The following is a 25,206-nucleotide window of genomic DNA, read 5'->3' as shown; positions in this document are numbered from 1 at the left end:
CGGAGATGCAGGAACTCGGCTTTCACGTCCAAGCATATGCGGATGACGTCTGTGCGCTAACATCGGATAAATCCTTAAGGAGGCTTTGCCCGAAAGTGCAGAGTATCCTTGACAAAATCGATGATTGGTGCATGAGACAAGGTCTTTCCGTTAATCCGAACAAAACAACCATAGTCTTGTTTACGAGAAAACGGAAATTGGATGGACTCAGTCTTCCAACACTGAAAGGTGTGACACTTGGTCTTTCCAACGAAGTTAAATATCTAGGAGTAATCTTGGATAAGAAGCTGACCTGGGAGACACACGTTTCACTGAAGGTGAATCGTGCATTGAAGATTTTTCAGCAATGCCGTAGAGCCTTTGGCAAAACTTGGGGTCTGAAACCTGCTGTGGTCCTATGGATATACACGGCACTTATCAGACCAATCATCACTTACGCTTCTGTGGTCTGGTGGCGACGGAGCATGGTTAAGTCCACAATCCGGGAACTATACAGGCTGCAAAGAAGTGTATGTTTATGCATCACGGGTGCCATGAGTACAACCTCTGGTGATGCCCTAAATGCTATGCTTAATTTGCTCCCCCTGGATCTTAAGATACAACAGGAAGCAATAAAAGCAATGTGTAGACTCCATAAATATGGTTTCTGGCACGAAGATGGAACTTCGGGACACAGAGAAATCTTTAAGTTGCTGTCGGAGCAGTATCCACTGTTTTTGGCACCTAAAGATGACCTGATACCCACAGTTTCGTTCGGAAGGAAATTTGATGTCAGATTTCCATTGCGTGAGCAATGGAGCAATCCAGAATGCATGCAGGGAGGTTTGACGGATATTTTCTTTACCGATGGGTCCAAGACTGAAATAGGGTCTGGAGCCGGATGGTACTTAAACGATAGTAATAAGTATCACTATGCTATGGGGGGAATGGCAATTGTTTTTCAAACAGAAGTTTTTGCCATCCTAAAAGTAGCCGAATGGATAATCGAGAGGAGATGGAGCGGGAAACAGATTGGAGTCTTCAGTGACAGTCAGGCTGCATTGAAGGCCCTGGAGAACGCGAAGCAAACCTCGAAGATTGTTCAAGAATGTAAGAAGAAGCTTAATTCTATCGCAAGACAAAACAGGCTTGTACTTATATGGGTTCCGGGACACTCCGGTGTTCAAGGAAACGAAATTGCCGACGAATTGGCCAACCGTGGATCAGCGGTGCCCCCACAGGGGACAGAGCCAATAATCGGAATCAGTCCCGCAGGAATCAAGAATTGGATCAACGATTATGTAGGCAATCTACATAAAGAGCGATGGTCCGGTCTAGAACGCTGCAGAACTGCAAAGTGTTTTGTGACAAGTCCGAACAGAAAACTGTCAAACTTTCTACTAAAACTTAGAAGGAAAAACATTCGGTTGATGGTCGGCATCATTACAGGACACAACCCATGGGGTCAGCATATGACCACCATTGGAATCATCGAGGACCCGTAATGCCTGTCCTGCTTGGAGGAGGCGGATAGCACTGAGCACTTTCTCTGTGAGTGTCCTGCCTTTGCTAGAGCGCGACTACGGGTATTGGGTTCCGATGTCATGGGAATGAGTAATATTCGTTCTCTAAAACTGGAGGATATTTACAGATTCGCCAAAGAATCTGGAAAATTCTCACAGGACTAACTATCTCTATCTCTGTCTCTATTCTTTCCTATCTCTTTCTCTGATACTTTTCTCCCTCCCTCCTTAACTATCTACCCCCTTTCCAGAGCTTTAAATACAATGGGCTTTTTAGCCTGAGTGTTTTAGGAGCCACCAAATCTCCTGGTGCTCCTTGGCTCGACCTCTTCAAATTCAAATTCAATGTGCCTGATATGAAGAACGGCAATATTGGGAAGCTCTTTTAGCATTTTTGGGGTGATTTTGTCGTAACCTGGTGCTTTTTTAGGTTTGAGTTGATTAATAACTGAGACTATGCTATTTTTTTTTTAAACTTTATTGGCTTTTTTGGTGGTTGCAATATGTCTAGTGGTAAACAAGTAGTTGCAGAAGACTGATTGAGAGTGAAAACAGATTGCAGATGTTCAGTAAATACACACCCTTTTGCAGAGGTCTTTCGAGTGTTGAATTATGACTCATTTGTTGAATGAAACGCGCACAAATGATCAGTTAAAATGCGATAAATCGATGATTTGATGATACTCAAATCCGATTCCATAAAGTTGAACCATGATTTCGGTTCATTTTTCATAAATTTAGGAGCAATTTCGATGGAGTTTTTGGAAGTTAGCTAGGGATGTAACGCACTAACTCACTAAAAAGATGGCGCCATCAAAAACATTATTATGACGCCAGTCTTGTTTATGTTGGACTTCAACTTGTATTTACTATTAATGTTTGTAAAAAATATTCGATATAAGATGACCGGGAATATAAGAAACGAAGATTTAGGTTGAGATCGTTAGGCGTTGGTCACACACTCCGCAAACCCGTGAACCATATCGTAATATCGTAAGGCCAGCACTAAGTTGGAGTCCCCGAGGTTCCATACCACCTGGTGCTTCAGACAACACTTGGCATAGAACCATCGATAGAGAACTCGGCGTCGTGAACTGCAACTGGAATGGCGTTTCACGAATTCAGAATTCGTTTTAAAGGTATGATTCCAAAGTTTCTTATTTTGATCCCTAGAATACGATTTTCACAGAGCAATGAGCGATTTTTAAATCGACCCGCCCTAATGCGTACTCAATTTTATTACAAATGACAAATTTTTGATTTTCGTCCTCGTGTGCCCTCTCTTTGGGAAACCATTCCACCCCAACCTTACCTACAAAGATTTGAAACTTGGCTTAATATCGTTTTTATAACAATATATTGGGTGTGCAACTAAGTTCCCGCCGTTTGTCAATAGATGCCGCCAGCAGTGTGTGCTAGTCGATTCTAACATAACCTAAATGTCATAAACCAAGCCTAGACATATGGTAAACAAACTGATTCGACGCATTAGTGATTTTATTGTGGTATCAAATACTTTTGGTTTTGTGAAAATGTCTGATTTTGTGCCGAATAATCCTCATTTGTGGGAAGTGTTGATTTCCATTTTTCATTCGAAAAAAAGCGGCGGCTGAAGCGCATCAAGAGCTGCAAGAAGTTTATGGAGAAGCTACTTTAAGTGAAACAACGTGCCGAAATTGGTTCCGTAGCTTCAAAGATGGTGATTTTAATGTTGACAACCGTCCGCGTGAAGGAAGGCCGAAAACCTTCGAAGACACAGAATTGGAGGCATTGCGTAATGAGGATCTGTGTCAAACGCAAGAAGAGCTTGCTTCAGTATTAGGAGTTACCCGCCAATCCCCTTCCAAGCGATTGCATGCTTTGGGAATGATTCAGAAACAGAGGACTTGGGCTCCTTATGAGTTAAAATCAAGAGATGTTGAACGTCGTTTTTTCGCCTGCAAAAAGGGAAGAGTTTTCTTCATCGCATCGTGACAGGTGATGAAAAATGGATTCATTACTGCAATCCAAAGAAAAGAAAGTCATGCTTCTACGTCGTCGCCTCGGCCGAATATTCACGCTGCGAAGGTTATGCTATGTATTTGGTGTTATTTATTATGAACAGTTAAAACGAAACGAAACCATCACTGGGCATCGGTATCGCCTTCAATTGATGCGATTGAGCCGAGCTCTGCGCGAGAAGCTGCTCCAATACGCGGAGAGGCATGAAAAAGTGATTCTACAGCATGACAACGCTCGGCTTCACTTTACCAAACCCGTAAAAGTCTACCTGGAAACACTGAAATGGGAAATCCTGCCCCACCCGCCATATTCTCCAGATATTGCGCCATCTGATTATCACCTGCTCCGATTAATGGCTGGTCTAGCTGACCAGCAGTTCCATTCATATGAATACATCAAAAAATGGCTTGATCCGTGGATAGCCTCAAAAGATGAACAGTTTTACCGCGACGGTAAACGAGATCTGCCAGAAAGATGGGAAAAAATAGTAGCCAGTGATGGGCATTATTTTCAATGATTCACTTGTAACCATTTCTTCAGAATAAAGTTGTATTTTCATCAAATAAACAGAGAAAAGTTAGTTGCGCACCTAATAGAATTGAAAACATTTTTATTACAAAAAAATAACTTAAATTAAAAAAATAAAATAAATAAATAATCAAACCTCGCTAAACTGTTGAGGGGCTTAATTTTTTTGCAGCCTGTATTATTTGTGTTTTAAAAATAATCTTTCATTATCCATATACTAAATGCTTTTTGTAAATAGCTTATATTTTTTTATATGAATCTGAAATGTTAGTCACTTCACCTCTGTACATTCGCCCTGAATACAGCAGAATTCATAAATTATTTGAGTCCTTTTAAATGAGTTATAAGAGTGAAGTCTGCAAGCATAATTTTTATTCATTTATTTGTTTTAGTAAACTAATATAGTAAAATTTTTATTTTTAAAATAGTTGATATATGGCATTGGATGAGCGAAATAAATCTTTGATTTCACAAAAATCATCATATCACATACTCACATATGTACATTTGCATATGTATGCACTCATTACTCATTATAATTATGGACATATAATTTATGAGCAGCACAAAAATAATATCCGCAATTCGCTATGCTTGCACACGTACATACATACCTACATACAATCTCATGCATGTATGCGCATATTTGTGTGTTATTTTGTAAATAAATTTTTATTGAATAAATTGAAGTGCAATGCGTAATTCAATTGTTGTTTGACATGCACAATAGTCTGTTTTCAAAAAATTTATTTTATACTGATCTAATGCGTTAATCAAACGGATTTATTATACGCATGCCATTACGTTTCTGCTTATTTGTTTGTTCCATGTGATACATTTTTGCATATCGCGCAGCAAATCAAAATCAAAATCGTTTAGCAGAGCTGGGAAAATTGCATTAAATTAAACGAATTTATTCCAGTGTTATTTGATGTTTTTCATTCAATAATGACTTTAAAGTGACAAATTGGTTCGGAGTATTTCAATTTGAATTTATTTTGATGCAAGTTTTTTGGCGAACTATTTTATTTGCATAAAGTGATTGGATAAATTTCTGATATCAATAATAAAAGTTACATGGTCTAAAAACTTCAATAACAAAAGGAAGACCTTTCAACGTGAGTTGCAAATAATTGAAACAAATTTGTTTTATTTTTTTTACCACATAAATCATTGAAAATTATTAAACAGCTAATGATTTTCAGTTCAAACTATTTCCGTTGTTGCTTTGCTATTTTTAAATTAAATAAAATTTTTAAAGGTTTCAATTAAATTTTAATACGTATTTTCCGGACCAGACCACTGTCTGAGCAAAACAAATTTTAAAACCAGCTTCTAATAAAACCTGCCGCTACTTGAAGGCTGGATTTCAGTAATGAATAATTTCTTGATGATACCTATTTTTTATGTGGTCTTTGACATTTGTCTAATAGACAGATGTGCAATTTTAAACGATAGAACAACGCGTTAAAATTAGTGAAACCTATAATGAAAATAGTCGACCTTTAAGACAGCATATCAAAAAATTCATGATTTTTTGTTGGAAATAATCATCGAAATGGATTTACAATTCAAAGGCGGGTGGAAAAATTTCAAAAAACTGGTTCTTTCATGGGAAGAATACGGCAGATAAACTAGTAGACCAAAAACTGGACGTTCTGTTGACAATATTGCTGCTGTGGTGCAAAGTGTTGCTAAACAACCTTCAACAGCGACATCTCGACGTTCTGAACAATTATACAATAACGTTCTAAAACGGATTATGCATCTTTCATCTGGAGACCTCATCGTGCCTATCATATAACTCGAGTTGAACCTATCCAAAAAGTGTTCAATGGTTTTTCTCTACGTGTTAAGAAGTTGAAAGCAAAATGTCAAAAGCATTAACAAATGTGCCATCACTCTAGAAGTGTCAGAGCCCCATGCTCTCATTAGCACTTGAAACATTTTCCAATTCCACATTCAAGAATACTTCAAGGTGGCGCCGCGTTTACGTCCAACTGATTCATGCGTCCAGTTTCCACTCCTGGCGGCTGTATATGTCATCGGTCTGCCTAAAACAGTTCATCTCTACTGCCAAGCTGATTCAATTGCTGCTGTAGTTTTCGGTCTTCTCTCTCCCTGTTATGTGGTTGCACGTCATTACGACTGTAGTTTTTACGGCGCCCCCTTCTAACGATGACCGAGCATATATCCAGGACAAATACTATGCGAGACGGCGGATATTCGAATGCCTTCTCTAGCACTGCTTGTTCTTGACTAAAACGTTTGCAGTGAAAGGTCACGTGTTCTGCGCTCTCAACAGTAATCAAGCAACTGGGACAAAAAAGGTTGTCAGCCAGCTGGAATCGGTGTAGGTATTCCCTTTGTTCCATGACACCATACTCTCATGCTGCTCTAAATGCCTTCTTATCAATTTGAAATTTTTAGAGTATCGTTCAAGAGATAGTGGGTTGCCCCTCTTTTCTGGAGCGAATCTACCTCCTTCTCTGTATGCAAGAAATTCACCAATCATGAGAACTTTTGATGAAATTCAATACGGACTACAAATCTTTTGGAGTTGACTTTGCTCCCTCTAAAAAATCTTTGATTAAACTTCTTAGTTATGCTTATAAATAATTGATTTGTTGTGTTTTGTTATATTTTCTTCTTATTCATTAAGATTATTATTTTATTTTTTTGCTAAAACATCGGTATTAGTCTTTAGAACTAACTTTTTATTCGGCCGTCGAATGGGTTGGTGCGTGGCTCCCATTCGGAAGTGCGTAGGTTCGTATCTCCGTGCATAAAACACTAAATGTAGAACAGGTTTTTTCTAAGAGCGGTCGTCCTTGGGCAGAATCTTCAATTTTTTGGAACAACATCAAACATAAAAATAAAAATTTCTTGACGTTAAAGCTCTGTTTCTGCCATCGAAATTCAACACCTACAAAATACACCGATAACTGCTAAAAAAGCGGATTACTTTAAGAAAAATGTTGAAGAAATTTAGCTGCGGTGACTCAAAGCACATCTATGATATTGGGTTGGGGAAAAAGAAATGTCGTATTTGTGATCGAAATTTGACGCCTTATTTAACGTACTTAGAATTATCCGATTCAAGTCAAATATGCCCCGTTTTGCTCGCAAACTTGTTGCCTAACTTGTTAGAAGTCAACTTCATTATCCCCCCTTTATAAAACCCCCCTTCCTTATTTGCAAAAAATTCAGACAACCAGTTTCCGCAAGCCTCTTTTGAGGCCAACTTGGTATCACCAAGGGCGTTTTGCATGGACCGAAAGAGATGATAGTCACTTGGTGCCAGGTGCAGACTATATGGTGGGTGCGATAGGACATCCTATCCGAGCTCCCGTAGCTTCTGTTGGGTCATCAAAGATGTGTGAGTTCGAGTGTTGTCTTGGTGGAGCGCAACACCATTCCTATTGACCAATTCTGGCCGCTTCTGGTCAAGCGCCTGCTTCAAACGGTCAAGTTGCTCACAGTAGAGTACCGAATTAAAGGTCTGGCCATAGTTGAGCAGCTCATAGTGGATAATTCCCTTTCAATCTCACCAAACACACAGCAAAACTTTCCTAGCGGTCAATCCGGGCTTGGCGATGGTTTGGGCCGGCTCGCCGCTTCTCGACTACGATCCTTTTCGCTTGGCGTTCTCGTACGTGATCCACTTTTCATCGCCAGTCACCATCCGCTTCAAAAATGGGTCAAGTTCGTTCCGTTTTAGCAGAGAATCGCAAGCGTTGATTCGGTCCAAGAGATTTTTTTGCGTCAACACGTGTGGCACTCAAAGATCCAACTTTTTTTGGAAACCAATCTTCTGCAAATGGTTCCAAGCGGTTTTGTGGTCTACACCTAATTCCTGACTAATCGAGCGAATGCTCACATGCCGGTCTCTTTGGATAATTTCAACGATTTTCAGTCTCTACGACGATTGGCCTATCAGTACGGGGTGCATCTTCGACATCTACTACACCAGAACGAAATCGATCGAACCAACGCTGTGCTGTGCGAATCGTTACAGTATCAGGCCCATAAACTTCACAAATTTTTGCCGCCGCCTTCGTTGCATTTTTATCTCTAAGGTAGTAAGAACGTAAAATATGACGAATTTCTTGCTTGGTGGACTCCTTCTTTGACGCGCTATAACATAAGACTGAAACGTGCGATCACAAGACTATCAAAAAGATACTGTAGTACAGATTGTCGTCTTCAAATCGCCGTTTAGCGTTACCCGATGTAATAAGTACAACGCAACATATCACAATGGTCTGAAATTCAAATATTTTGGCATAAATCCAAAATTTTTTTTTTCTTATTTCAAAAACATAGGTACGCAGTATTAATTGAGACATTTCAGTGGTCTAAAATATATATTACAAAAAATTAGTTGGATATGGCAACTCTGTTCTAAATATGAGCTGTAAAACATGATACTTCTGAAGCAACAACAAACTTGTAAACAGTTCAGTAAAATATTGTAAGAAAACAACTGTTCGATAATAGTTAAAAAGGAAAAAAAAGAAATAAATTTATAATGGAAGAATATAAGGAAGGTATCTATTTTTTAACTTAATGAAAAAAAATTTGGTTTATTGTGTCATATCTGTATAGTGTGGAGTTTTGTTTAATAGCTTTTTTAACCGAAAATTTCGTACTACCCTGTGTTCTGTGGAGTGAAAGTTGTGTGTATTGTCCCGTATTGTTCCAGATTTTTATGTTCGGTGGAAGTTTGGGGTATGTTCTTTAAAATCATGTATATAACATTTGCCCGTTTTTGCCCCATTTAAGTATATTTGTAATTTTCAGCTGCCTTTAAATTCCAACACGAAGAAATGCTTGGAGTTTGGATGGAGGGCGATCGCAAAACTAATGTTGTTTTGGATTGGGTTTTTAAAAAAATTAATACCAATGAGTTAAGTTTAAAGAAAAAAGATGAAATAAGGAAAAAAATACAAAATTTATTAGCACATGTTAGCGAAAAATTATCAAAATGTAATCGTATGGTTAATAGATTTAAAGAGAATTACCCCCAGTGGGTTTCCGCAACAACTATTATTGAAATTTCTGAGAATGATTTGGAAAAACCCTGTTCAAGTAAAGCAGAACGACCAAAGGTTAGCTACACAGATGCAAAAGATCGGCTTAAGAGGAAGCTGGCAAGTGATCTTTCTTGTGAAAACATCGTCATGATTTTTTGATTCATGCAGCTACTGTTGCGGCAAAAAGAACAAAAAAAGTGATTTAGCATTTATTTTAAAGAAAACTGCGCATCAAGCAGAACAAAGCGCAATAAGAAAAGCTGTTACCTCCAAACAACCCGAAGCAGTTCCACTAACTCCGAAGAAGCTCTCGCATTTTTACTTGAAAATGATTTAAGAAAAAGACAATATATCAACATGAGGTTGTTAAATAAAGAAAGGAATTGCAATATATATCCAAGCTATGAGGAAGTAATTAAATGCAAGCTACTTTATGTATAAATATTTGGATAATAAAATTATTTGACCACTTTTGCCTATCATATGCAAATTTTTCATTTTATGAAACCAAATTTTTACTATAGGTCCAAGGGAGGTTCTCCTAGGGACTGGCCGATTTCAACTATTTTTGGTATCGTCGATGCGTATTACGAGAATAACATATTTACCAATTTTCGTTAAGATATCGCAATTTTTGGAGCTGAAATTCAAAAATTTTTACTATAGGTCCAAGGGAGGTACCCCTGGGTAATGAGCGTTCCATCCATTCTTGGAATTTTTCTTAAATAAGTCATATATAACCTGTATGCGAAATTTCAATGGCCTAGTACTACTCCTTCTAATTTATGCCAAAAAATTTGAATTTCAGACCATAGTGCATATGTTTAAATGTCGCGCTCAATTGACAAAATACGACATTACTTTTTCCCCAACCCAATATATTAACAGCTGATATAGCTTGGATCTACGCATTTCAGCGGAAGCAAAAAGCAATTGGTAGTATGGGTGTTTCAAGACGATCTTGGGCTAACAAAAGTTGTTCACCTCAAAGCCAATGGTCGCCAGCTTTTTCGGAAAATCTGGTCATGTCACAACTGCACCACTAAAAAACTTAAAAACACAAACATTTATTTGCCAAAAGTTTTCGGAAAATTAAGGAAAACTAACCGACGAAGACGAGCCTTGACCAAGACAATGCGAGCTCTTACCTACGGGCTTACGGAAGATAGTTTTTGAGCACTCAAATGGATTTTCTGCCTTACAACCTTGATTTCTCAGCTAATGATTTCTTTTTGTTACCGAACCTGAAAAATAAATAGCGAAGTCAACGTTTTTCAACTGTTGAAAAACAGCTCGTTTTGGAGATTCTCAGTTCTAAATGTCAAAGTTGCTTTGAAAATTGGTTCAAGCGAATACAGAAGTGTATTTACTTCCAAGAAGAATATTTTTTAAAACAATAAAGCCATTTTCATTATTATTTCATTTTGCATTTTGCAAAAATAAAAGGCAACTCTCATACTTTAGCTGCCGCGGCCCGTTCATACATATATATACTTATATAATTGACGCTTAGACCCTTTTTAAGCGTTTGGCTAAGCTCCTCCTCTCAACGATATCAATGATATAAGCGACTTTCAGATGGAAATCTTTCTTGTATGGAAGTCAAACTTGTTGATGCTTTAGGGGGGTAGTATGGTTAATTCGGTGTAAAACAAGCATATTTTTCGAAATTTTTTTTGTCAACACAGTTGATTTATTCAAAATTTTAAAATTACTTCATTATAAAGACATATTTAAAGAATATTGTGTGAAATTTTCATTGATTTTTATGAAGAAATGAGTTGGTGGCAGCGAATCTTCGCGGACGTCTCATAAAAAAGTTTTATTGCGGTGTCCCTCAGAACTCATTACTGGATCAACTAAAATCAAAAAAAAAAATTGATTTCATCAGCTAATAAAGTTTCGCAGGTAACAACGTCGAATTTTTTTTTTTTTTTTTTTTTTTTAATTTTTTAAAGCGCTTTGAAGTCAAAACACCGATTTTTCATAAAAAAACTTGAAAACTTTGTTGTTTTAAAATATGACAAAATTTAAAAAAAAAAAACTCGACGTCATTACCTCGTGAATAAAGTAAAGAAACAAAAAAACTAAATTTGAAAAGAATCGGTGCAGTAGATATGAATCTACAGTGGACACCGACCGTAAAAAAGGCAAGTGTGAGAAAAACGCGTTTAAAGATTTGTGAAGATTTTTACAGCGTGAAATCTGGTTGGAGAGGTAGATACTTAATCCTTTGTGTCTTTGTCAATTTTACTCTAATGCACTTCAAACTTTCACACAATAATCTTAAGATGTTATAGAATAATTTAAAAAAAAAAAAAAAAATGAAAAAAAAAAAAATACCATACTACCCCCTTAACCAACGAATAAGTGATAGATGCAAATATTCCAGTTAACGTGAAATGCTTTCGTGAGTATACATACAGTGGTGGCCAAATCAAATGCGACTATTGAATAACTACATATTTATTTTATTTAAATTTTGTAGAATGTTGATTGCATGTTGAATGAGAGAAACTTCCTTTGCTTCAATGAAACTATTAATTATTCTCTATTTATTAATTACTGCATATAGTATTTTTTTAATGATTTTATTTTTTGGATTTTATCTTGCAAATCTCCAATGATCTTTTTCCGGAGCTATATTCCTAACTTGTCTATTGGCTTTATAAAATTTATTAACTGCGTTGTTATGCTTAAATAAACACCTCTAAATCTAATGATATTATATATTTTCCCCAATTATTATACAATCTATTTTCACTGATAATATTTATAAGCAAAATTAAATTAGCTAAATGTTTTTCTTCGAAATTTATTTCACGGTATTCTGATTTTGACTTTGCCCATGAAAATCTGCTGTTAATTTAGATCCTTCCATCAATTTTGGGAAATTAAATCTAACTGATCAGCTTTAACCATCCGTCTAATACCGATTTTGACAGTCTATCGATTCTTCTAATTAAAAGTTGTTCTGCTTTGATTATGCCTTTAAAACACATTTTCCGCATATCACTTTCTGCTGGAGTCTTCTTTGATGGCTTAAAATTGAAATTGCAAAATGAGTTGGTTGCATATGACTTGGCCACCACTGTATGTATAGTACTTACGAGTATATTGCACATTTTCAGTGCTGAAGGCCCACAACGGAGGTAGCTTGAAACTCATCAAATTATGATTGAGTGATTCAATAAAAATGCACAAGCGAATAAAATAACCGTGAAGCTTCTCTTAGTAGGAATTTTTCGCTATTTTATATTCAAAAAATATGGTTATGTGTACATAAAAATACGAAAAAAAAGATTAAAGCATATAAATGATATACATCCTTCTGAATTTTTCGGAATTACGTTTTACATATATAAAGCGCAGTTTTATGCAAGCAAGAATTCCAGCTCTTTTTATATATTGGCTATAAAGTCTTTAAACCATCTCTCTTTTCACAAAATTATGTACATATTGGCAGGGCAGAGCGGCCTTCAGGGCATAGCTACAGCTGTCAAATTTGGCGTAAGTACTTATCTGGTCCTCAAATGCAATTATGGTATGCGGTATTAGTCAAAAGCATGCGGAATTTGTAGAATTTGTTTTTACTAAAGTCAGTGCACGACTTCGGAAAGATAATTAAGGCCCTCCCCTCATTTGAAAAAAATAATTCAATTTTTTGCTCTTATGTAGATTAAATATTCAAAAATATCGTTCCCAAACGATTTTTCGAAATTCCGAATACTTAAGCAGATATAACCATTTTCGCCATGCACGGGCATCAGCTGGCTGTAAGTTGGCTAAATGACAGTCCAGAGTATTGTTTAGAAGCGCGCGGAAGCATTTTGTCGAGAGTAAACGCGACAAAAGAAATTCAGTAATGGATTTCAATTGCATTATATTTGGCTGGATAATCACAACCAGCGATTGTTCGCGAGCCAATAAAGTTTTTTTTATCGCACCATTAATCGTTACAATGATACTGGTAGCATCGCGAAACTTCATGGAGGTGGTCTTCAAAAGACTGCAACGTCTCGTGAAATGGGTCAAAAAGTGAGGAAGCGACTTGAGAGAAATCCCGAGGAAGTACCAATCAAATGGCAAAAGAACTGAAAATGTCTGACCGTAGCATCCGTTACATACTGAAAAATGATCTCACACTAAAGCAGCAACAAGTCAGACTTGAGAGAGCGAAAGAGGTGGTTCGCTTGGTCGAAAGTGGTCAACTTCCGTTTTTCGAACTTTGTGTTTTCTGACGAGAGCATTTTTCAAATTGAGCAATTCGTAAACTCCCAAAACGATAGGGTTTATTTGACCGACCGTTCATATGTGGGAGGCAGCATCCGCCGCAGGTAATGGTTTGGGCCCCTGTAACCGCGTATAGGCGCTCTTCAATCGTTTTCATCGAGTATGGCATCAAGGCAACTGCAAAATATTATGGTAAAAAAAAAAATCCTGGAGGTTGCTTTGAAGCCGTTTACAGACAAACATTTCGGTGGCAGACCATAGACGTTTCAACGGCACGGTATCAAAAGACGCCATTATGGTTATAGCAGGACTACTCCCAATCAATTTAATGGCAAAAGAGTATGCTAAAATTTACAAAAACAAAGCTACATCAGGACGGGTGACAATTCGCAAGGACGCAAGAGGGCGTAGCTTGCGTTCTTGGTAGAAAAAATGGAGTTCGTCCCTCAACGTACGCTGGTCGTACCGTTTGATTCCCATAATTTTCGAATGGGCTAACCGTAAACATGGCCAGTTGGACTACTATGTAAACCAAATACGGACAGGACATCGGTGTTTTAAATCCTACTTATTTATATATTATATTTAAGCACGAAGACGACGCGTACTGTTCTTATTGAGCACCAACTGCAGAAGACGCTGAACACGTGTTGTTTGTCTGTCCGCGATTTGCGTTCGAAAGGGTCGGGAAGTCAATTACAGCTAGTGGATATTATGACAGAGTCAGAAGAACATTGATTCGCTGTATGTAATATGGCAAAAAAAGACATCTCCAAACTACGTCGCGCTGAACAACAGCGCAGATCTTCATGAAGAGGCAATAGGCCGCTCCCCCTCCCGTGAAGTACTATTTAACGGTTGTCCCGCGGGAAGGAAACGGAGATGTGGTGGGTTTTTAGTGAGTGAGCCGAAGGCAAATCTTACACTTTTCGGCTTGTGCCACCTCCATAAAAAAAAAAAAAAAAAACAGTTTCAAGCCGACTCCGAACGACAGATATTTTTTATAAGAAGCTTTTTCATGGCCGCAATACACTCGGAGGTTTGCCATTGCCTGCCGACCGCTATTAGAAAAAATAATTTTCATTTTGGTGTTTCCCCGAGATTCGAACCAACGTTCTGGCTACGAATTCCGAATGGTAGTCACGCTCCAACCCATTATGCTACGGCGGCCACCTTCTTAATAACCTTCTGGAATTTGGACACATTTAAGCTTACGCAGATGATGTGTCCCTCTAATCTCAGGACGGTCGCTAGAAGAGAAAGAATAAGTTAGCTCTAAAAAAGATTGAGCATTGGGAAGAATTGTATGGCCTATCTGCTAATCCTATGCAAAGTATCCTGGTGATTTTCTCTAGAAAACGCTACATTGAAGCCCTGTTACTATCCACTTTGAAAGAAGTAGCACTGCAACTGTCTTCTGAGGTCAAATACCGGATCTTTTAAGATTCATCAAAGCACCCAAAACAGCCGCGGAAGAGTAACCTTAAACCAATTTTTTAGTCCTACCATCCATGGTGTTTCCACCCTGTCTCTCTATTCCTTCCACTGTAATCTATCTGGGTGTAGCACAATGGTATTTCTGACTGAGTGCTTCGACTTGTTCAACCCCCCTCAAATCTTAACTAATCTAATCTATTCGAACCTATATATACTTGTACAAAATTACGTCCATTCGTTATATCGAGGTGAAAAATAGAAAACGCGCAACCCCATCAGGGAAAAACATTCTCAAAAAAGCAACGAAAATGTTGACCACTTGAAACTTGCTTTTTATTGTATTAAAATTTAATGTGCTATAAAACTGGGTACCTACTTTTTTTTAAATCCGATTAAAAAGTTTGAAAAGTTTGAAATTTTGTTGAAAACTTCGCGGGTTTTTATGAAACCTGTACAAAATCTGGAATTGCAACTTATTAGAATAGAATTATTTTTATAAAAATGTATGAAAATTAAACAAGAAACAAAGCAACGTATCTCTTTCCAGGGCTTTAAATGCGATGGGGTTTTTAGCCTGAGTGTTTAAGGAGCCATCAAATCTCTTGGTGCTCCTTGGCTCGACCAATTCCAATTTCAGTTTCAAGCAAAGTAGTCAAAAAAGGCAAAAATAGCGCGGTTCTATTATTCAGTCTATAAGTGTACATACTCACCTATTTGTTATATATATTATATATATAAAATATTACATAATATTAATGAAATTTAACGCTGCTTTATAACTTACACAACAATAACTCTGCCATATCTGTTCACCTGCGCTCGTCTACGTGTCATTGTACGTATGAGCGTATGAGCGTATTTTCGTATTATTGTCTTTGTGCCTGTATTTCTGTATTTATTTACAATGCTTACCGTATATTAATTGGATGCTGTACGGGTCGCTCCCAATCCGTGTACTCATTAACAATCGTCGCGAATATTTCGTTGAGATGATACGTGTATGTATTTCGTACATAGGCTTTTAGTATTTTCGAACGACGATCCGCCTCAATGCCATATTGTACATCGCCGGAATTGAAGGAGAAAAATGCTTCGGCACGTGTGACACCGGCCAACAGGTCATATCTGCGTGTTTGCAATGCAAAAACATGGAAGAGTAAAGCATACAAAATGAATTAAAATTGATTGAGGTAAGAATGAGTTCGAAAAATAATATACCTACAATCGCCAACATATACTCGCGCAAATATATATACGCATACATACATACTCATACAAACATACACGTGTTTGTATAAAAAATGAGTTCAGATCCACCTTAAATGCATTTCCAAGTGTTAAGTGAACATAAAAGGAAGAGCTGTAAAAGGAAAAATGGTGACACAGAATCACCAGTAGTATATACATATATACATATATACATGCAAACATACAAGTCCATAGGTAGATGAGTAGTAACGAACATACACGCATATACGCACATACATAGGTACATTCACTCAGGTGAAGGGACATTCATGGTCGTTGGATATAAAAAGCGTCGTAAGAAAGGATTGCCGGGTAATAAGCAAATGAGTATAGATAGGGTGTTTCAAATACAGTCATCTTTTCGAATCAAATGCCATTTTCACACTGAGCGCTTTTTTCGCTCGTAACCTCGACCATCAGTTAATGTCATATCACCGAAAATTGAAATGAGTCGCTTTATGTTTAAAAAATTGGATAATTATTGTGAGCTACGTTGCTCAAACCGTGCGTGTACTATACCTTAGTATACATACACATCTGCTCATATAATTAAGTTACTTCAATATTCCATTCACTTCAATACTTACATTTTTGCAATATTCGCAGTACTTTTCATGACAAATTTTTTCGTTAATTCTTGAAAGAAATATATTATGTATAATATATATATGAACCACAACAAACAAACCTCAGACTGTTCATTGCACACCATAATTAGTTCATTTGAAAACAGCTGTCAAATTGAGCTTGAAATTAAAAACACAATAAAGACCTTGAAAAACCACAAATCAGCGCACGCATAATCATACCAGTAATCGAAGACTTCTGGACAATAGGCCAACTTACTAATGAGTTAAGAAAGGGTGCTATAATCAATTTATCAGAAAAAGGCGACCTTTCGGAGTGCAAAAACTGGCGCGGAATTATACTGCTGAATACGGTGAACAAATTATCAATATCCAATATCAAAAATACGATTATCGACGGCTCTTCCATCAAAGCTCAGTGCGGAGTAGGCGGGTTTTCGACCATGCATTTTGCTTCACTTTCATAACCCTCTGTACATAGGTAGTTGCCAATAGAATGATTGTAAAATTTACTATATCAAGCATCCCACGCTTTTAACTCTAATTTGAATTACTCTATTTGTATCTTAATTTTTGTTATAATTCTGTTCTGAGGTAGTTGACTATGACTGATCGTTCGATTTGCTATTACTTCATTATAGGTCTCTTTGTCATTAAAATTTATTTTCTACATTTTAGTTCGATTAGCAATAAAAGCGTGTTTTTTAGTTTTTTTAAACTATTTTTTATTAGCATTGTGAAGGGCTCTGTTGTGAGCAAAGCAACCCACGAAACGAATGGCATAATATGGCGACTGAATGGACGGTCTCGAAGGTTTCGACTATGCCGACGACATATACCTTATTACACACAGTTTTACTGATATTCCAAACTAACGTTAGTAAAAGAAATAGCAGCGAAAGTTGGCCTCGAAATAAATATAGGTAAAACCTTGATAATGCGCTTAAACTCAGTCTGTGCACTATTTCCTGCTTGGATTGCACTACATCTTCAAGCGGAAGTTCAAAAGAAGATATTATATTACCATACGCATAAGTAAAGTGAAACAGGCTTTTGGCTTTCTTAAAGATGTTTGGAAATCCCCTGTGATCACAACAAATTTAAAATATTCAACTCTAATGTCAAGTCCACCCTATCGTATGGCTGCGAAACTTGGAATCTTTTAGCCACAGACTTCCAACGCTTACAAGTATTTGTCAATCGTTGCCTCCGTACAGTACTTGTCATCTTCTGACCAAACACCATATCCAACCAAAACTTAGGGGCTATAATGCACCAAACTACGATGCCAATGAAAATACTCAAAAGAATTTGGTCGTGGCATGGATACATTTTAAGAAGAGATACGGCCGACATCACCCGTAATGCGATTGATTAAAACCCGCAAGGTAGCCGAAGCAGAGGGAGGCCATCACTAACCTGGAGAAGCCAAGGAAATAGCAAGGACAAACAAAAGTTAGAATGAACTAAAATGACAGGGGTCCAACAAAAGCACATGGAGGTAGCTTGTTGTCGCCCTTGGTGACCTCGCAGAAACAAAGAAACTTACATATATATAATATTATATAGGTATATACAATTCCAAGCTTTGTATAAAATTCTTAACGATTTTTCAATTTTGAATTTTTTGTTTTTAATTTTTTATTAATTTTTAAAAGATTTTCAAACCATTAGAAGACTTCTGGGCATGCGGTTTTGTAAGTAGCTCAAACTTTTAGTACCTCGAAAATCGCGTTGTTTTTTGATAAGTTTTTCCGTACGATGTTAAAAATGTTTTCCCAAATAAAAAACTTCCGATGGGTGGATAGTTTTTCGTAAATATCATAGATTGTGCCATAGCATGATTACACTTACCAAATCAGTGAAATATCTTAATCATCATATCTTAATCAGCAAAACACCGGTCAAGGAGCTCAGTAACAATAAACTGAAGCTGCCGGCCTTCCAGGCCCAATGTGAGTGAAAAAATGTATTTCGATCACTGCAAATGTCCTGGCAGTGATCACATAAACAGTATTGAATTTCATATTTAAATTGAATATGCGTACTATGTTTCACATATATATCAGCCCAATATTTCTGTATAATTCTGCGTTTTACTTGTATATAAACAAAAATATTTACTCCGTAACGAAAGACCCGATACTTGTATGTGTACCACACTCTTTGTTTATATGAATGTATGTATAAATTGTATGCAGAAAAGGAAGTGGCAATGGTGTATATAGCAATTGAGTTTCGCATAAAATAACCCACCCTGGTGCACTCCTTCATTCAGTTTTTTCACAGACGAAAGCGGCGTTGAATGAATGAAAAATCTGAATAAATCAGGAAATTATAAAGCAAATGAAATCAGGAAAATTGTATTTTTTTATGCATTCACAGAGGACATACGAGTACATATAGAAATCTTCATCCACGTAGACATGCATCGCTTTCAAAATAACACGCTTGCACACATTTTATACAAACATATACACGTACAGTTGCTCAAGGCATTAATCGAATATGCTGTGAAATATTATTATTATTGTATCATGCAGATACGGCTAGGTTTATCCTTTTTCAAATTTTTACGGATTTTTACTTTAAAAGCAAAAATCACTTTGATTGGCTCCGCATAGACTCTATCTTTAACCTGGTATTTCTCAGCTCTTCTTTTGCCCTATATTTTGTTGAAAAGCTTTACACTCTTTATACTTTGATCTGTTGAGCAAGAAAATGAAGTTCATTTCCAAATTTACTGCTACACTGTGAAGTGCTAGCGTAACCCTACGGTAAACCCAGGCCTTCTAGAGTACAAGTTTCTTATGAAAGAGAAACCAGTTTTTGGGCATGCTTTTCTTAAAACATTTCTCAAAAATAACTGATTTAAATTTTATTTATTTCTTTTTATGGAAATTGAAACCAAAGCAGACATGAATTTATGAAAATATAAGAGGGAGATATTTGGTAAAAAATTATGTCCGTAGTTATAGACCAAGTTCGAAACTCTGATCAGTATCTAAATTATTGGAAAATAATGTCAAAAAAAATATGTATTTTTCAAGTAAAAGTATCATATCGCCACATCAACATAGTTTTGTAGCAGGTAGGTCTGCAGTTTCCAATTTGTCCCTTTTCACTGAATACTGTGTTACGGTTTTCTCTGATTTTTCGAAAGCGTTCGATAAAGTATCGCACACAATTTTAATAGATAAACTTCTGTTTCTGGGCTTTCACTCAGTTTTCCTAGATTGGCTGCGATCTTACTTATGTAATAGACATTATTTAGTTTCTATTGATGGTGCCTTGTCTGCTACTCTTGCTGGGGGGAGATTGACTGTTCTTCTCTTCTATGTAGAAATGATGAACTTTTCGGCCCCTACCAGGACTTTGCGTGATAAATATTCGTTCCACTTAAATGGGTTCAGAACAATGCAATCATCGCATCTAATTAAGAGTAACCTCTTTTTATTGACTTACAAACTTTTTTAGGCACCAGTGGAGAGATTGGTGGAATACGATTTTGGTGGTTTTTTTCCGTAGCATACTTCCTTGCAGTATACCACCTTGATTTTAGATAAGCCAGTAAGGATAACTGTAACTAAAATCCGAAAAAAATATATTTAATTATTAATTTTATTTCATTAGCTACCAATTAATGTAATTATTATAAAAATCGTTTGAGAAAAACCTAATAATGTGTTGTTCAATAGGTGCGCTTCAACTTTTTTCCGATAGGGAGGGCGAACGACGCAATACTTTTTTATTTTTCGCTTGTCATTTGTAAACTTCATTAGTATACATTTCATCATGGAACGCTACACACTTGAGCAACGATTGCAAATCGTGCAAATTTTTTATGAAAATAATCGTTCTGTTTCTGCTACTTTAAGAGCATTACGGCCATTTTACGGTCCATTTAACAAGCCCTCCCGTTTTGGGATTATGTGAAGTCATTGGTCTACAGTAACAAGCCGGTGACGATTTGTGAGCTCAGAGCCAATATTGAACGCGAAATTGCTGGAATTTCGGCCGATTTATGCAAAAGAGTGGTCGAAAATTGGGTTCAACGATTGGACTTCGTAAAACGTGCACGCGGTGGTCATGCAAAGAAATCGAATTTCATACTTAAATGTATATGTTCAAACTCGATAATAAAAAAAAATTAGTTAAAAAAGTCAAACCGTTTGTGTTTTATTCAAAAAAGTTCAAAAGTTGAAGCGCTCTTACTGAAAACCCCTATATATGTGTGTACTTACGGAAGTGTCATATCGGAAGATGGGAATTATAAACTTCTTTTTTATCATCTCAATTTGACATGCGATAGCTTCGCTAATATAACTCATATTAACAGAAATTAAACTTTTACCCACTAATCCACAAATATTTTGCATAAAAAAAACAGCTTGAATTTTGCTGGTCGCGCTACTATGAGACAGACTGTATGATATGCATGCTAGTTTTAACCGAGCTAATACGGGTGGAATCTTATATATATATATATATATATATATATAATTGGCTCGTACACCCGTTTTGAGTGTTTGGCCGAGCTCCTCCTCCTATTTGTGGTGTGCGCCTTGACGTTGTTCCACAAATGGAGGGACCTACAGTTTCAAGCCGACTCCGAACGGCAGATATTTTTATGAGGAGCTTTTTCATGGCAGAAATACACTCGGAGGTTAGCCATTGCCTGCCGAGGGGCGACCGCTATTAGGAAAATTTTTTTCTTAATTTTGGTGTTTTCACTGAGTTTCGAACCGACGTTCTCTCTGTGAATTCCGAATGGTAGTCGCGCACCAACCAAACATAAATTTAATTACCGTAAGCAATACTTCGTGCGCTCCCAACTCTAGGTTCGGATTTATCAAACGGAGTTCTTATTTATCAACGGACAATAAAAAGTATCATTTCATGTCTTGTAAGATCTACGAGAAGGCGTCATAAAAATGTTTTTGATAGTTCCATCTTTTTAATGAGTTAGTGCGTTGGAAGTTACATCCCTAGCTGACTTCCAGTGAAAGCTTGGTGACATTCGGTTCAGTGGAAGCGAAATTACTACGTTTAAAGTGTCATAATGTTTGTGTCATCGGTACAAAAATGAGTTTCGCACAAAGAGCTAATATCAAATTTTGTTTTAAAATCGGCAAAACGTTTACCGAAACATTTGAATTGATGAAAAAAGTTTATGGCGATGATTGTCTATTTCGTGCCAGAGTTCATGAGTGATTTACTCGTTTCAGGGATGGTTGTGGGGACATAAATGACAATGAACATCACCGAAAACTCCACAGAAATTATTTGTGATCTTATCAAAAATGAACCGAAATCATAGTTGAAACTCATGAAGCCTGAGTTGAATATCTCCAAAATATCGATTTTTCGGATTTTAACTGATAATTTGGGCTTACGAAAGCTTTGCGTTCGAATGTGACCTGGAACACTCTTTCGAGACCAGAGGTGACTGGTTTTTGAATAACTAAGCTCGACGTTATAAGAACAAAGCTCCTGTCGTTTCTATTTTAGCTCAGTGTTGTTTGTTTTTTACATCACCTTGTATTATTGCGTATTTGAGCTTTATTTGAGATCCTGGGTTCATCGTACATTCTGATCGATTGGGGGATATTTAAAAAAAAAAATCACAAAATTTGCGCTTCACTGAATATTTGCTTTGATTTCATGCCAGCTTATAATCTCCGTTATCAAATATTGATCTTACTGAGTCTTTCAAACAGAAGAAAAATTCATGGTAGCACTTTTGTAAAGGGTTGTTATGGGTAATAGAGCGGATTCGCCTGAACTATTATCTCTTTCGTCTTATAATATTTTCCTCAAGTCTTTAAGAGATAAGTCCATATTTTGCATAGAATCATAGACCGACTTTTGATCTGATCGAAACGATTCATGAGTTCATGTCGCTGTTTAAAGTTATTGAGTGAACCGAAGATATTTAAAAAAATTACTATATGAATATTTTAATATGAAATAGCTGAATATATCTAGCAAATGCGTAAGTAACGGTTCTTTATTGGCATCCTTACGTTTTTGAGTGAAACATTAAAATAGCAGTGCCCATAGTTTTTAAGATTATCCAAGGAATATTAATAAAATTTTACACATATTAACACGAAGGTACGTTTCATTTTTTCTTCTTCTTATTCTTTTATTATAGATTTTCACCTGTTTTTCTTCACACATTTACATAGTTATAAAGTACAAAGTATTATTAAAATTCAAAATGACGAAATGTTATTCCGTTGATGTCGAAATCCAGTTTTCGCGCCATCTCTTTGGTGGTCTTCCAGGTACGCGCTTTCCATATGGATAATTTAGTCCTCACTAGCTCTAGAAACGTGATCATTTCAAGCTCGTCTTCTTGTTCTTATAAACTTCACTACGTCTTTAACGCCAGTTTCGTCACGAATGACCTCGTTTCTAATGCAGTCAAGACGAGTTTCTCCTACGATGGATCGTAGAACTTGCATTTCAGCTGTACGCAGTATCTGTTTTGTTTTTGCGTTTTCAGCTCGTGCTTCGGCTCCATTGGTCAGGATTGGCCTTATTACAGTCTTGTATATACGCGTCTTGCTTTCAGTGGTCATATATTTGTTCCACCATACAACATCCCTAAAGCAACCTGCAATACGTGCGCCCTGTATACATCTCTCTCTGACTTCCTTAATAATATCGCGGTTACTGGATATTTCTATCACCAGGTATTTAAATTTTATAAATTGGTTTCATATTTTTATTTATATAATATATATTTTTTTTTAATTTTGGTGGGTGTCATGCACATATTTTTTATATTTTGAGTATAGTGGATCAAGTGAAACACTGCTCCACAGAACAACGAAAGCTGATTCTGAAATTGAGAGTAGATGGAAAAATGATTTCAAATGCAATCAAATTTTTGCGAAAGCCGGGAAAAGAGGACGAGAACGAAAAACTTCTGCAAAACGATCGATGTAAGGTGCTCCAAAGAGAATCCCATGAAGTCGGACATTCGAATTAAAAAGGAGGTGAACCTAAATGTGTTTGTTAAGACTGTACATAGAAGGCTACAGGAACTTGGATAAGCAGCTCCTGAAATAAGCCACTCCTAACACCAAAACCTCAGTTGAAACGTTTTGATAAACGACATGAAGCGTAATATTTTATGGACTGATGAGTCAAAAATAGTATTGTACGGTGGAACGAGTTCAAGGTAATATCTTAGACATCCACCAGACACCGAAAATTAGCCCCAAAACAATCTTAAAACCATTAAGCATGGGGCTGAAAAATAATGGTATGGGAATGTTTCTCATTTATGGCGCAGGTCATATACACAAAACCGATGGCATAACGGGCACCAATATTTAGGTGGAAATAATGCAAAATATTATGTTGGCTTAACGCAAAAAGACAGGTAAATAATTTGGGGGATAGAAAGAAGGATAACGATCCTAAACACACGAATCGAAAGGTCAAGGATTGGCTTAGCGCAAATAAAAATGAGGTTATGGAATGGACAGCTCAGCTCCCCGACTTTAATCTTATAGAAAAAAGGAAACTTTAAAAGAGATATACTCAATGCCAAACCGAGTAACAATCAATGACTCTAACAAATGGTTAAAGTTAAGTGGCTGAAGACTCCGACGCAGCGATGTGCGCAATTGGTGGCCGTAATAAAAAATGGGGAAATTCAACTAAATATATAGGTTGTCAAAAAAGTCTTGCGGTATTTTGATTGAATTTTCAATTGTTCATAAAATTGGTTATAATAATGCGATTTAAGTCAAATATGCGCCGTTTTGTTCCATGACGAGTTCCCAACGAGATGCCAACTTCATAATGCCCCTCTTATAGAAGCTCGCTTCGCTATTGTCAAAAAACTCGCAGGGCCAATTTTCACAGGACTCCCTTGAGGACAACTTCCGACTACCAAGCTCGTTCGCCATGGACAGAAATAGGTGGTAATCACTTGGTGCGAGATCCGGACTATACGGTGGATGCAAAAGAACCTCCCATCCGAGCTCCCGGAGCTTCTGGCACGTCACCAAAGATGTGTGTGGCCTGGCGTTGTCCTGATGGAAGACAATTCGTCCTCTGTTGATCAAAGATGTCCTCTTCTGCATGAGTGCTGCATTCAAGCGGTCCAGTTGTTGGCAGTACAGGTCCGAATTGAGCGTTTGGCCATAGGGGAGCAGCTCATAGTCGATGATTCCCTGTCAATCCCACCAAACACACAGAAGAACCTTCCTGGCCGTCAATCCAGGCTTGGCTACCGTCTGGGCAGCTTCACCGCTTTTCGACCACGACCGTTTGCGCTTCACGTTGTCGTAAGTGACCCACATTTTTATCGCCAGTCACCATCCGCTTCAAAAACGGATCGATTTTGTTGCGATTCAGAAGCGATTCGCATGCATCCATACGGGCAAAAATGTTTTTTTACATCGAGCTTCTTTTTGAATCCAAGCTTCTTCAAATGGTTTATAACGGTTTGATGACTCATGCCCAGCTCTTGGCCGATGCTACGGCTGCTACTATGCCGGTCTCTTTCGATCAATTCAGCGATTTTATCGCAATTTTCGACGACAGGCCTTCCGGACCGTGGCGCATCTTCGATCACCTCTGCACCAGAACGAAAGCGTTGAAACCATCGTT

At 37.2% G+C, this 25,206-nt stretch overlaps 1 protein-coding gene across 1 annotated transcript in view; it reads right to left on the bottom strand.

The window, feature by feature from the left end:
• The window catches only part of LOC128862377 (neuroligin-4, X-linked), a 96,918-nt gene that overhangs the window by 36,329 nt on the left and 35,383 nt on the right, over positions 1-25,206 (bottom strand). Inside the window, exon 6 of the mRNA XM_054100997.1 lies at positions 15,650-15,862. Within this exon, the coding sequence (XP_053956972.1) occupies positions 15,650-15,862 (213 nt within the window). The remainder of the gene's footprint in view (positions 1-15,649; positions 15,863-25,206) is intronic.

Source organism: Anastrepha ludens, chromosome 2 (assembly GCF_028408465.1).
Source record: "Anastrepha ludens isolate Willacy chromosome 2, idAnaLude1.1, whole genome shotgun sequence".
In the NCBI taxonomy this organism is placed as follows: Eukaryota; Metazoa; Arthropoda; class Insecta; order Diptera; family Tephritidae; genus Anastrepha; species Anastrepha ludens.
This window is presented reverse-complemented; position numbering and strand designations above follow the sequence as displayed.